Source organism: Heloderma suspectum, chromosome 1 (assembly GCF_057233095.1).
Source record: "Heloderma suspectum isolate Gila_16-S chromosome 1, 16-S_ref, whole genome shotgun sequence".
In the NCBI taxonomy this organism is placed as follows: Eukaryota; Metazoa; Chordata; class Lepidosauria; order Squamata; family Helodermatidae; genus Heloderma; species Heloderma suspectum.
Genome location: NC_139458.1, coordinates 327853063 through 327867270, shown reverse-complemented (window position 1 = coordinate 327867270; position 14208 = coordinate 327853063). Strand labels below are relative to the sequence as shown.

The 14208-nt window shown below is 39.6% G+C and overlaps 1 protein-coding gene across 12 annotated transcripts in view; it reads left to right on the top strand.

Moving 5' to 3' along the window:
- The window catches only part of FAM184A (family with sequence similarity 184 member A), a 150231-nt gene extending 136282 nt beyond the window's left edge, over positions 1 to 13949 (top strand). For 5 of the 12 annotated variants that reach the window (XR_014786668.1, XM_084827403.1, XM_084827402.1 and 2 more), the window contains 3 exons: positions 19 to 123; positions 10376 to 10575; positions 12212 to 13936. Coding sequence is in view for 8 of the 12 variants with exons in the window: in XM_084827403.1 (XP_084683529.1) it covers positions 19 to 123; positions 10376 to 10575; positions 12212 to 12293 (387 nt within the window). In the remaining 4 variants the exon portion in view is untranslated. Of the gene's footprint in view, positions 1 to 18; positions 124 to 1799; positions 5074 to 6819; positions 6850 to 10375; positions 10576 to 11471 lie in introns of those variants that run through there. The other 7 variants (XR_014786670.1, XM_084827406.1, XR_014786669.1 and 4 more) reach the window with 6 other exon arrangements.
- Positions 13950 to 14208: the final 259 nt, after the last annotated feature.

Genomic DNA, 14208 nt, shown 5'->3' with positions numbered 1-14208 from the left:
TTGTTTGTTCTTCATTAGGATGACAAAAAATTCTATCAACTGGAACTAGTCAACAGGGAAACTAACTTCAACAAGGTCTTTAATGCAAGTCCTAATGTTGGTGTTATTAACCCTCTGGTGAAGGTAGGTATCATAGTTATACTGTTAAAACTGGGGGGAAATGAATTGCTAATATTACACAAAAAAGAAAGGGCCAGCCAAAGGGGGAAAAATACCCAAACTCATAAAGACAGCTGTACAGCTGGATATAGTTCCCAACGTCAATACAGTGACATTTTTCTTTAAGTGAAATTTTCAAATTTTCATAACTATTATATTTTGGGTTGTGGTGTTTTATCTTTGTATGTAGTGTATTGTAATGGGTGTTAAACATTGTTTAAACATTTAAGTTCTTAAGCTGTGTGTACTGTGTATATTACAGACTGCCTTTACACTAAAGAAAACCCCCGCAGTCCTCCCATTCTGAACCCTTTCTGCGTTTACCATGGGCTCCCAGACAGCGACCATGTGATTGCTGAGAGGGGAAGCTTTTAATGTTCAAGCCAAGGTTCCATAGAACTCAATGAAACAGCGCCATCTAGTGGCTATTTAATTGTGTAACAATTCGACTTAAAATAAATAGTTCATTATTTCCGGGGCCCTGTTTCCATGACAACAGAAGGAGAAGGAAAGAGTGCGTTACTCACATTTTTCTAGGAGCCACTTTTGGTCCGGTCAGGGCTCCATGGGGGTGTGCATTCCCCCATTTTAAGTTGTTTCTGTTAACCTACTTCTGGGGGCGGGGGGGAAGCACCCCCATGGAGGGGGTGGTGGAGTGAACATCATCTGAGTGGCAAGGGCTGCTCAAGAGAGGCTTCCCACCCTCCAGTCTCTCCCCCCTTTCTCCCTAACAAAGCTGCAAATTAAAGTAATTATTTCTGATGTGCGCAAGAGAAGCATCCTAATCTTTCTAAACCATTGCTGTGCAGGATCGCTGTAACAGGGGAATAATTAATTACTTCCGATGTGCGCAACTGAGAGAGAAGCCTCCTAACGAGCCCCAGTCTTTCTATTCTGTTGCTGCATTTGATCGCTGTAATGGGGTGGGGGGAAATGAACTACTTCCTGTATGTGCAACTGAGGGAGAAGCCTCCTAACCAGCCCCAATATTTCTATCCTGTTGCTGCACTTGATCGCTGTAACCTGGGGGGGGGGGAATTAATTACTTCCAATATGAGCATTTGGGAGAGAAGCCTCATTGAGCACAATGTTACTTCTCAGTAGACACTAACTGGTTTGTGCTAGGAATCACAGGGACAGGAGACAGGAAACACCCATTGACTGGGGTCATGGTGAAAGGCGCACCCCTGGGCAGGGCTAGCATACCCGAGGTCAACGTGGGGGTTGGGGCACACAGCAACTATACTGGGGAGAACCCGACTTGAGGAAAAGAATCGGACTTTAAGCAGCCTCAGGAATCCAGTTTTTCCCTGATAAGCTCCGGGGTGGCTGCTGGATGGCCACAACGTCATCTATCCATAACGACCTCAACATGCAGCTGGCTCAGAGTAAATCGCTGGTGGAAACACAGCCTGGGTCTTTTTGAAACAAAATAGGCAGGAAATACCTCTGGATGTGCCCTGGAGATTAACGAAGTCATGAAAAGGACCCGCAAACTTCCATGAGTGAGCAATCTCAATAGCAGAATAAAAGCTCTGTGTGAAGGAGCCCAGGGTCAAATACTATTGTATTTTTTTAATGGAGTATATCATATTAGATGTTGTCTTTCAGAGTGTTTGATTTTGTATTTGTTTTTACAGAAACATTTCCCTTGATAAAGAATTTCCTTGAAATGCTTTGGGAATCTTATCCAACTGTACAGCTGTCTTTTGGGGGGTTTGGATTGCCAATATTCCCTCTGAAAACCAAGTTTTGCTGAAGGTCCAGTTGAACAGTCACATTCTAATTAATTATATGTAGTGATGAGCAATCAATTTTTTTCTAGAGCTTGTTAAGATTAAGTTCAGATAAGATGTTTGTCCCATTACTCCGGGCCTCTGAGGGTTCTTTTCTCCTTCTTTATAATCTACACATTGTTAGATTCAGATTTGCCTGGACACTCCCATAGGCAGAAGGGAAGGGAGGCAAGTTTTATCGATTCCCCCTTCCTCCTGCAGCCCTCTATGCCCTTTGAAAATCTTCTCCAGAGAGTTGGGGGACCCTCTAGAACAGAGCTTTCCAAACTTTTCATGTTGGTGACACACTTTTTAGACATGCATCATTTCGTGACACGGTAATTCAGTTTTACTAGCAAACCGGAGGTTAAACTAACCCGTTATAAGAGATACGGACACATACATAAATTGTAATAATGAAATGTATGGGGATACAACATATCTCATGAAAACTTTTCATTTATATTTTAAAAAAATATATGATTTATAAAATAATAATATACATTGTTGTCATTTATGAGTAACAGTATGTAAATATGTGCAAGAATTTAAAAAAGTTGAATAACACCAATAACTCCTTACCATTTTAATGGGATGTATGAGGTTGGTGGGATGAACACAGCTTTTCAATATTTGGTGGAATATTAGATAAAGACACTCACATTTTGTCATCAAGCATTTTTAAGCTTCCACGTTTCAGTGTCTTTAGGTTTGCCATCATTGAAAAGGATACTTCACAAATGTATGTAGTAGAAAACTGCAGAAGAATTTTTAATGCTTTTTTAGCTATGTTTGGATGCATTTTTGAAATGTGAATTCAAAAGCTGTCTAAGTCACCCTGTTCATGCATCATTAAAAGATTTTGATCATTTTTTATGTCAGCTAATTCTTCTTCTTCAATAAGTGAAAAGTTCCTCATTGCAGTTGAAAGAAATGGATTTCTGATCCAATCATAGTCTTGGATTTCAGCATTAGGGAAGTAATGATGAGCTTTCTCTCCAAGCAATGTTAAACGGTCAACAATTAGTGAGCTGATATCGCATTTTAGCTGGCACTCAGCAGTTTTGGAAAACATTTCAAAATGTCCTTCTTTCACTTTCCTTTTCCAAATTGCTATTTTGTCTCTCATAGCACAAATTTTATCTACTGCTGTTAAGATATTTTCTCCTTTTCCTTGCATACTGGTGTTTATTTTATTCAAACGTTCAAATATGTCAGCAAGATATACCAATTTTGTGCACCAAAGTTTGCTTTGAATTAGATCGCAGAATTCATTTTGCTGATTTTCCTCAAAAAGTTTAAGCATAATTTCCCTCAATTCATATACACAACAAAGCACTCGACCTCTTAAGAGCCAAAAAAATTCTGTGTGTAGTAGAAGCTTTTTAAACCTTGCCCCCACAAATATGAGCAAATAATCTTGATTGAAGAGGTCTACTTTTAATGTAATTGACCATTTGAACCACTTTGTCCAAAACTTTTCTTAATTCATTTCCAATGGTTTGCACAACTAGTGCTTCGTGATGTAAAAAGCAATGAGTAATTATAATATTTTCATTCTCTTTCTTTGCTAAAGCTATAAAACCTTTTGTTGAACCCATTGAGGGTGCGCCATCTGTGCATATTCCTACATAATTTAACCATTGCAAATTATTTTTCTTCATGAAGCAATCAAAAGTTTTAAATATATCTTCACCTCTAGTTCTCATTGGAAGTTCTAGACAACACAAGAATTGCTCAATAATTCTGTTAGTATGAATGAAACGTATAAAAACCAATAATTGTGCTAACCCACTGACATCTGTTGCTTCATCTAATTGCAATGTAAAGATCATATTATCGTCTTGAAAAATATCCTTCATTTGCTGCTTAATGTCATCAGACATGTCTTGAATACATCTTCCGATTGTGTTATCTGCCAAAGGGATTTTATTAACTTCTATCTCAAATTCGGGCCCAAACATTGTTCGAACCATAGCACACCAAGATTCCTTTATGGTGGTTTCGGCAATAGCGTGTGGGTCCTTGTTTTTGGCAATTATTTGAGCAACCAAGTAACTTGCCTTTTGAGCTTTCTCTGATGTCTTCATTCTCTTTGTGAATGATGCAGACTGCTTCTTTATAGATTTTGAAAGCTCAATAAAGTATTCTACTGTTTTTTTGACAAATGACAGTGTTTTGAGGTAAAATGATGCTTTATTTGGTACCATACTTTCATTTGCAAGTATATCCCCACAAACTAAACACTGCAGACAAGGATTGTTTTCAATACCAGAAAATGTGAACCCCAGTTTCATATAATCTTTACTGTATAAACAAGGCTTGAAAATTGTTGCTTTACACTTCTTACGTACTAATACAGACCATTTAACAGTTGATTCTTGCATAGTTTCCTCTATAGCGGCTACATTTTGTTCATTGCAAATGTCATCTTCACCAGCTTTCCTTTTCTTAATTAGAAAGGTATCCATTTTACGGGTAATTCAACTGCAATTTAATGAATAAATCTATGCAAATTTATTTCTAGGTTTTAGCATTAACTAAATATGAAAATAACAGGACTGTTTTTAGCGCTTATCTTTCTCTGTTTTTTCTTATGAAAATAACAGCACCTGCGCTCCACTCCCACAGTGATAAAGTGAGATAAAGATAGGAATCAGGACCAGGAGAAAATGTGAAAAATAAACAAAATTAACTAAAGTATTTACAATATTAGGACACATAGGTCCAGGTAGGAGCTCAGCTGCAAAAACACATGAAGTAGAGAAGCAAAAGTCCAACAAAAATGGTGTAAATATATATGTCTCACTATAAGGCTATACTGCTGTAAATATTTGTAATGCCTATGTCCAGAGTCCAGTTCCAGCACTCTCCAGTGGTACACTGCCAGTGGGTGGTTAATCCACAATTACAGCAGAGTAAAAATAAAAATAAATGGCAGAAATCAACTGAGCTCCGTTCCGACTGGCCAAGATGGCGGACAGCCCACTCGGTGCAGTCCAGGCGGCATTTCCACCTGCGTGTTATTCTGGCCTGGCAGCGCGGTGCAAAAGTCCACGAAGGGCACGCCCGAAACCATGCAGGGCTGGTGGCCGCTGCCACTTCTCCGCGCCGGTGCCGGCCGAGCTCTGCTCCCAGGGCAGTGCCTCCCTTCCCCTCTCTTCGCCCCGTGCCTCTACCTTTCCGGGGAGCGCAGGCTCGAAGCTCCTCGCCTGCCCGGCTCAGCCCTCCCTGCTCTGGGGGCTTCCAGTGGGCCATTGTTCTCCCCCGCTGCCCTGCAGCTGCACTGAGGACGTGGGGAAGCCTCTTGCCCGAGCTGATTGCAAATTGCTCAACTAATTGCTCCGCTAACTTCGAATTCTCCACACTCCTCGTGCAGCCAGCATTACCACACTCCTCGCCATACTGCTCCAACACCACCAATCACGTGCGTCCTACGTTAAGACGCCACGTGATCCTAAAGCAGCTAATGTTAAAGCACCTAAGCCTTAGCAGCTAAGCTGCTTTAACATTAGCTGCTTTAGGAAGTTCCAGGGGAGGGGCCAAGGGAAGCAAAGGTGAGTAAGGGAGCTCCGCGGTGCCCTTCCGCACAATTTTCTGCATTTCACGCAACACACCTACACACTGCTGCCGACACACTAATGTGTCACGGCACACAGTTTGGAAAGCTCTGCTCTAGAACAAGAACATAAAAGAGCCGTGCTGGATCAGACAAAATACCTGTCTAGTCTACCATTCTGTTCCCACAAGCAGGATATGAACGCAACAGCACCCTCCCACTCATGTTCCCCAGCAACTGGTATTCACAGGCATACAGTCTCTGATACTGGAGGTGATATTCAGCCATGAGTAGCCTCCCAACAAGGTGGGAGGTAGCACTGGGGGCTGCAGGGGGAAGGAGAAATCAGCAAAAATTGCCTCCCCTCCTGTTCTCCAGCTAGAGCCCCACTTCAGGCTTCCATTCGCAGAGGGGCAAGTCTCAATTCAACTCATTGTCTTTTTTGCAGTTTGGCCTCTTAGGCCCTTTCCAGATGACAATTCCATTGTACATGGAATATGCAGCTTTTATTAAGTTGTTACATGGGATCCAAATGCCTTTCTCCTAGCTATCACGCCTGCTATGATAAATGGTTTCTGCTAAAATATTCTCAATGACCTCACCAATGCGTCTGTATCTCAGTAATGTTTTTCACTCTGATAAAGAGATTCATGTGTGCCATCTGGTGGAAAGACCTATCATTTGTCTACTACACGGCAAAAAGATGGAATATTAGATTACGAAGGTTGCTTCCACAGTTAGCCCCTTTTTCTGGAATTGCTATCTATCCTTCGTTCATTCACATTTTACAGAGAATCCAGATGAAAGGTGTTACCAGACTCCAAGCGTTGCGAATCAGTGCTGTTCTGCTGTCCCTCCAGATGTTTTGGCCTACAGTTCCTATCATCCCTCATCATTGGCTGTGCTGGCTAGGGTCGATGGAAGTTGAAGGCCAAAACATCTGGAGGATCACAAGTTACCAGCTCCTGGGCTAGATGGTAAAAAAGAAAAGAAAAAAAAGGGAGGGGTGGGGATTGATTAAAAAAACAACAACTAAGTGCTAGTAAGAGGATTGCAGCCTTACAGCCAGATCCTATATGTTTACTCAAAAGTAAACTGCTATGTTCAATGGGATCTCTTCCTGCTTTGTAAGCTCAGAGAAGACTTGAGAGGTGGGAAAGAACATGAAATGACTCTGTGACTGGAAATGCATGGCAAGCAATAGTGAAAGGAGGGCCATCCCCAACATGTTATTCACATTCCCCAGGGTCAGCTACTCTCACCCTTCCTCATTTGCACATTTGCTGAAAAACTGCACTGCTGTTCCGCTCATTCCTTTCTTACCAGATATTTTGCAGTTAGAAAAAAGACAGATGCAGCAGCGGGATAACATGGGTTGATTACAAATGGATTACGACATTCCATGAATGAGGCATGATGATTGCACAATAATAGTGCCCCATGATGAGCTCAAAGTGGGCTAGATGAAACAGCGATCAGGTGGATCCACAGTTGGCTACAGAATCGGATTCAAAGAATGCTTATCAATGGGATCTTCTCAAACTGGGGAGAGGTAATGAGCGGGGCTCAGTCCTGGGCCCAGTGCTCTTCAACATTTGTATTAATGGCTTGGAGGAGGAGGTGCAGGGAATGCTGATTAAATTTGCAGATGACACAAAATTGGTTGGGATAGCTAATACTTTGGAAGACAGAAACAAAATTCAAAGTAATCTTGACAGATTGGAGCTCTGGGCAGAAAACAACATAATGAAATTTACTAGGGATAAATGCCAAGTTCTGCACCTAGGAAAAAGAAACCAAATGCACAGTTACAAGATGGGAGGATACGTGGCTCAACAACACTACAAGCGAGAAGGATCTTGGAATTGTTGTACATCACAAGCTGAATATGAGCCAACAACGTGATGTGGCTGCAAAAAAGGCAAATGCTCTTTTGGGCTGCATTAATATAAGCATAGCTTCCAAATTCCCAGAAGTACTAGTACCCTTTACTCAGCACTGGTTACTTAGAAGTACTAGTACCCTTTACTCAGCACTGGTTAGGCCCCTTCTGGAGTACTGTATGCAGTTCTGGGCACTGCACTTTAAGAAGGATGCAGACAAGCTGGAGAGGGTTCAGAGGAGGGCAACAAGGATGATCAGGGGACTGGAAACAAAGCCCTATGAAGAGAGACTGAAAGAACTGGGCATGTTTAGCCCTGAGAAGAGAAGAAGACTGAGTGGAGATATGATAGCGCTCTTCAAGTACTTGAAAGGTTGTCACAGAGAGGAAGGCCAGCATCTCTTCTCGATCATCCTACAATGCAGGACACGGAATAATGGGCTCAAGTGACAGGAAGCCAGATTCTGGCTGAACATCAGGAAAAACTTCCTGACTGTTAGAGCAATACGACAATAAAACCAATTACCTAGGGAGGTAGTGGGTTCTCCCACACTGGAGGCATTCAGGACGAGGCTGGACAGCCATCTGTCGGGGATGCCCTGACGTGGATTCCTGCATTGAGCAGGGATTGGACTCGATGGTCTTGTAGGCCCCTTCCAACCCTACTATTCTATGATTTTATTGTCTCATGTGGAAGCATCCATAGCTGGATGCTCTACAGAGCCTATGGCAGAAACTATCCCTTGCCCACTGGAGCACAAAAGATATTGTAATCAAGTGGTTGCAGTCCAGTATTTTCTGCATTGACCATCTGTGTTTTGTCAAACCTGATTTGTGGACAATATTTTTTGCAATCAAATATAATTGTAGCACCAGCCTGACCAGCACTACTGAGGCTTTTAAGGGCTTATGTGAATTTATTTAAAAGTTTTCTGTTTGAAGGTCCTTCCTGCCTTATTGATGAATAGCTTCTTAATTTCTTCTTAAACAGCCTCTCCTAATTGTCCCAGTATCATTGTTATATCCAGTGATGTCATTCCACCAGCACAAAGCTTCTACGGCTTGCAGAAACGCTGTTTTTATTTTTGTGCAAGTGTCAGATCCAATACTTTAATTCCAATTGCGCAAGCTGTTGTGTAAACCATTTTACAAGCTGTTGCACAAGGTATTTCACAATGTGTTGCATAAGCTGTACTGCAAACCATTGCACCAGACATTGCACAAAGCACTGTACAACTTATTACAGCTTCTATTAGATGAGGTGTTGCTTGAGTTAATTGTGCTAGTTCTGATAGTGGTTGCGCAACCACTGGTAGAACAACACCAACTCTTGTAATTTTTCTGCTAGCGTATCGTTGGATATAACCCAATGAAGATTACAGAATTTCAGCTGGAAATTTTGTTTGCTTTCTTCCACTTTCTACAGAACAACATAATGAACACTGCGCATTTTCCAAACTGATAAAAGGAAAAAAATTAAGGCAGATCCTGCTTCTTTTAAATAGGATCAATTATATTTCTTGTCTAGCTAATCAAGCTCAGTAATTCCTGTGCTGTTTTCAACACATCACCTGTATATTATGGCCTATCAGTGGCTTGACAAACCCACTGTTTTTACAACCTGCCTAAAAATGCAAGAACAGAGAATATATAAAACAATTGGTGAGTCAAAATACATGGCTGGTGGGCCACAAAAGGCTTGGTTCAGATGATACTTTAATTGAACCAACTTTGCTGGGGAAAATAACAAAACTCTGATATGCCCAGAACTTTTACAAAAGCAGAAAGCAGAAGTTTCTGTGCAAATCTAAAGGTTGTGGTCCACACCAACTCTGTCCAATCAAAAGATTTATAATTTCAACGAATCTGTCCCAGTTCATACATTCAACCAGGGGTGGCACAGAAATAGAGTGGTGGAGGAATGGTGTGAGCCATTTCCTTCCATCAGTTTGAGCCATGCCTCCAAGTATGTAATCATTATCACAGAGGGTGTTGCCAGACAAGGCGTTTGTGCTGCAGTCACCCTCCCTCAAACATGGAATTTTACAGGGAATCCAAATTATGTTTTCTTCCATTTGTAGCCCTTCCATGTTTTCCCACTGCTGCTTCTGACTTTTTTCTTACAAAAAGAAATGTTAAGGAGGAAAAGATGGAGGAGCTGCGCAATGCCCTTTGATTGGTAACGCTAGGAGCCTTTCATCTGGAAGCATCCAGAGGTTCAGTTCATGTGATTCTCAAATTGCTTTTTTGAGGAAGAAGAATCTCACAAACTGGGCCACGTGATCAGGACACTGTTGTTGGACAGGTAGAGGAAAGTAATTCATATTGTTCTGCCACCATGCTTTCAGTGAACCTGGCTGAATGCATGAAGACTGGAACCAATAGGGCAACCCCTGTTGCACTCTCTTCAATAAGATTACATTTGTCAGAAGGACTGTATAATCCAGAGAAACAATATAGATGAAAATGAAGATTTTAAACAAATTATACGCTTTTGTAGAGTTTTCATTTCATGTCAGCCTTAATTTTCCACGAGGTGTGAAATTTACTGGATCAGAAGCTTTTTGCTATCTAGTTTTCTATTTAATTGTATCAGACTGGGGAAGTGGCTACTTACACTACGAATTAACAGGGGTTTTTTCCTCCCACAGTGAGATTCTCCTGCTACATTTGAAACAGCTGGTTCTGAATTAGTGCCTATCATGTTAGTGTTAACAGAAAGGCAGCTTCCATTGTTCTTCAAGAATAATAATCTGTACTCACACTAAATCTGCCAGCATTATTTAAAGCTAAGCCAGACACCTTCATATTGCTGTAAATGGGCTGAAGCATTTAGCTTTCATATCTTCCCAGAGCAATGCTGTAAATGCAGAAGTAAAATTGTATTAATAAATTATCTCCGAACCCTAACCTCCAGGTAAAACAAAGAAACATTTTTTAAAACCCAGCAATTTCCTCACTTGTACAGGCCCTTCCTTATATTTGTTATTTTTAATGCAGCAAAAGAAGAAGAATGATAAATCAGCAAACAGGTTTGTGAGTGTCCCCAATCTAAGTGCTCTGGAATCTAGCGGAGTGGGAAATGGACATGCTAACCGCCTGGACCCTATTCCTAATTCACCCATCCACGATATTGAGTTCAACAGCAGCAGACCACTTCCACAGCCAATACCACCCAAAGAGCCCAAGACGGTTTTGAGGTGAGCACTGCCTCACCAGTTTTTGTTTTTCCTAACTGGGAGAAAAAAAAAATGATTTCTTTTTAGCTGAACCCCACCTGTCTTGACAACAACACAGGAGTACAAATCTTACTTTGGAATTTTAATTTAATTAACGCTATATTTTAAACCTCTTTACAGTATCCCTTTTTTATTGTAAAACTTGTTGAAATGTGATTTCCCCCCTACCTAATAAGTCTTGAATCCTTCTTTTGATTTTTTAAGGGGCTACACTGTCAATATGATTCATGTGTTTTCAATTGTTTACATTTATGAACAATTGTGTGTAATGTCTGTGTTCTTACTAGCTGTCCTTTAGGAACTTGTTATAATCCCCATATTAAAATTCATTATTGTGTAATAGTGGTTCTTACCTGATAAAACTGTTTACTGTGTTAGATAAATATGTGGTGGTTTATTCCTTTCCTTACTTCAGAAAAAAAGTTTTTTGAAAGCAAGCTTAGAATAAGTGCATGTATTCGGTGTCATTTAATGCTATGCTTCAGCATTAAAATACCCAAGTTTAGCTTTGCTTTAGGAAGTGGTGAATGGGTTTTACTTGTTGTTGTTCAGTCGTTAAGTCGTGTCCGACTCTTCGTGACCCCATGGACCATAGCACACCAGGCCTTCCTGTCCTCAAGTGGGTTTTACTACCAGACTAAAACAGAAGTAATTCTTCATATTCTGGAGAAAGTAAATCCCTTCTCCATCCTTTTTAATTCAGCTCCAGTGCTACCTACAAAATATTGCTGGGGGCAGGGGATAGAATAGTAAGATTGCAAAGTAATAGCATTTTATTTCTAAAGGAAAAGCAGAGTTCCTGTAATATAAAATGTTCCTTATTTTTCCCTATGCATGTGGTATGCATGTATACTCAGACGTCACTAACATGCATGTGCATGAATTCATGGATTGTGGTGCTGGAGTTTCCATTGCAAATTATTTCGTGCCTTGTATTGCCCTCAGAACGGTAGGGATTATTTTCTTTGTTTTTCTAACTAAAGAATTTAATTTTTCTAAAGCATTAAATTTTATATAGAGATTACATCATGCAGGTCTATTTTAGAATTACATTTGTGGGTGAAAAGTGTGCTTGCTTTGCACTGAATTCCTTGTTATTATGTACTGAGCCCCTTCTGCATGCAACTACAGTAATTCAGTCTGAGTTACGTAAGATTTAAAATATGTAATTGTTCAATTATTGACTAGTCTTTGTTCAGCACGTCTTTAAGAATATGATGCTCGCATCATACGTCTGACAACTAATGTGACCAGAAGAAAAGGATGCTAAAAGAGGATCTTCCAAAAACCACTTTTGCCCCCAACACTTATTTTTAAAGAAAAGCATCAACCCCATTCTTTTTTTAAAAAAAAATACTATTTTTCCACCCTGTCATGTGGCTTAGTGAGTTTGTGCTGCTGATGCTCTCCAATGGAGTGGATGATCGAAGGTAGAAAGAAGGGGCATTACATTGCATCATGAGCTACTGAAATGTGATACTTGAATTGCAAACATTGGTTGTGTGCTGTGTATTGGCTTCTCTGTGCTTTTTCCAGGCCTTTTGCACTTTCACTGTTGGTTGTGGGTTAAATCTGTGTTTTCTCTTTATGAATTTAGCCCTCCTCAGACTGAAGCTTCTCCAGTGGGTTCACCAGATCCACAACGCCAGGAATGGTTTGCCCGTTACTTCACATTCTGAGAGATTATTTTTGTGTGTGGCACAGCGTGGTGTGGACTGTTTATAAGAGCATGACCTTAAAATAAACCCTTACGTGAACAAGCTTTCCTGTAATATGTCAAACACTGTGAATGAGAAAGTATTTGTCTCTCTGATTTGAAAATGCACTGTATTTTATGTGATATTCGTTGGAATCACTTGACATGGTAATATAAATGTGCTTAATGACACTTATTTTTATTTAAAATGGGAAAGTATTTAAACTTTGTAATTACTGCATAATAAATTTTCATAGAAGAAACTTAAAGCTTCCCTCTGCTTTTCCTATAAATATGTATTTTCTTTGGTTTCAGGAAAGGCTTTCCCCTCCTGTCTCCTTCCCCAAATGCAATCAATTGCATGGTTATTGTATATCAAAATAAACTGTCAACAGTTTTAAAAAATCAGACTGTGGCAAGATGTTTAAATCCTATTTTTATTTCATTATCTTGTAGAACCGACTTTGAGAATTGTGTTTACTCTAAAAGTATTGAAGAATGCAAAATAAATAATCTATAGTAGTTTAGCTGATGGCCTTTAGAGCTGAGTGGTTTAAGATCATAGTAAGAAAAATGGCATCCTTATTTCTCGTCTACAATTGATCTGCCCTCTAGTAATTATAATTACTATATTTTAATGTTGAATTTCATCAATTTTTGTCATACATGTTTTATAAATATCTACAAAGACAATGCTCTTTATAACATCTGAGGTACTACACTATGTAATGCTGTATAAATGAAGAATCATTTATGGAAATCTGCATTTTGAGGACATTTTCATCCTTTGGGCAAAACTCAGGCTTTACAAAAAATATTGCAAAACCAATTATGCATAATGAAACATGTAAATTTTTCATTAGAACTCCAGCATACTTAACTTACAAAGAAAGATGTTCCTTCTTCCATTATAAAATTAAGCCAGGGACCACATGACCTTTTTGATATGGAGAGTAAGCCTGATTTTCCACTTTATTACACATGTTTTACAGTTGTACAAGTTCTGTGGCAAAAAAAAGATGTAATACACTGGCAAATCTGGTTTATATACTTTTGTTGATGTTGTTGCTGTTAATTCCAAGATTACCACAATCAACACTGGTAATCTCAGGGAGAAATTTTTTCTTTGTTTATGAATGTACTTTAAGACCTGATCTTTGTATTTTAAAAGGGGAGGGGGGAAATGGCTTGGTTATTTTAAATAAGATTTTTATCCTTAGATACAAAAGTATAGCTCTTCATTATTTCTGCTGAAGCCCTAAACTGCGTCTTCCCATTATGCAAAAGCATAATTAACCAATCAAAGGTACCGTCACTAGTTACAATAAGTTTTATATGTAGCATATGTATAAAAGAATAATTTGTATGTTTTCATAGGAAAAAAATAAAATATTCTAAATCAGAATTTTAACAATGTATCTCCTGTAAACTCAGCCTGAAAACTTCATTGGAAGCAGTGTTCTAATGCTTTCCTGCTAATCTAAAGCAGTACTTGGCAGATACTCTATGGTTGATGGATTTAACTGTGGGTATATGCAGCCTTTACATTAAAAGAAAGCCATATTGAGTCAAAGTCAGATTTCTTGGCTGTTACCTGAAATAAAATACACTGGATGATTTTGCGATGATGTTCTGAAGTATTTGTTGTGTGGTGTTTGTTTTTCTTTCTGAGGCTGCTGTTAGAACAGTGCAGAGTGAGGGGGTTTGCATCTCATACGTATAGCAATATTTAGTGTCTACTTCAGTTTTCTGGCTCATGAAATGCTTTCTAATAAGTGTTATGTCAGTAGAATCTGCCATTAAGCTGCAAGCGTCCATGGTGAGAACAGGGAAGGAGCCATCAGTTTCCTTCCCATACTTGCATCTTCTATGCTATTCTACTCTGGGAAACTTATACA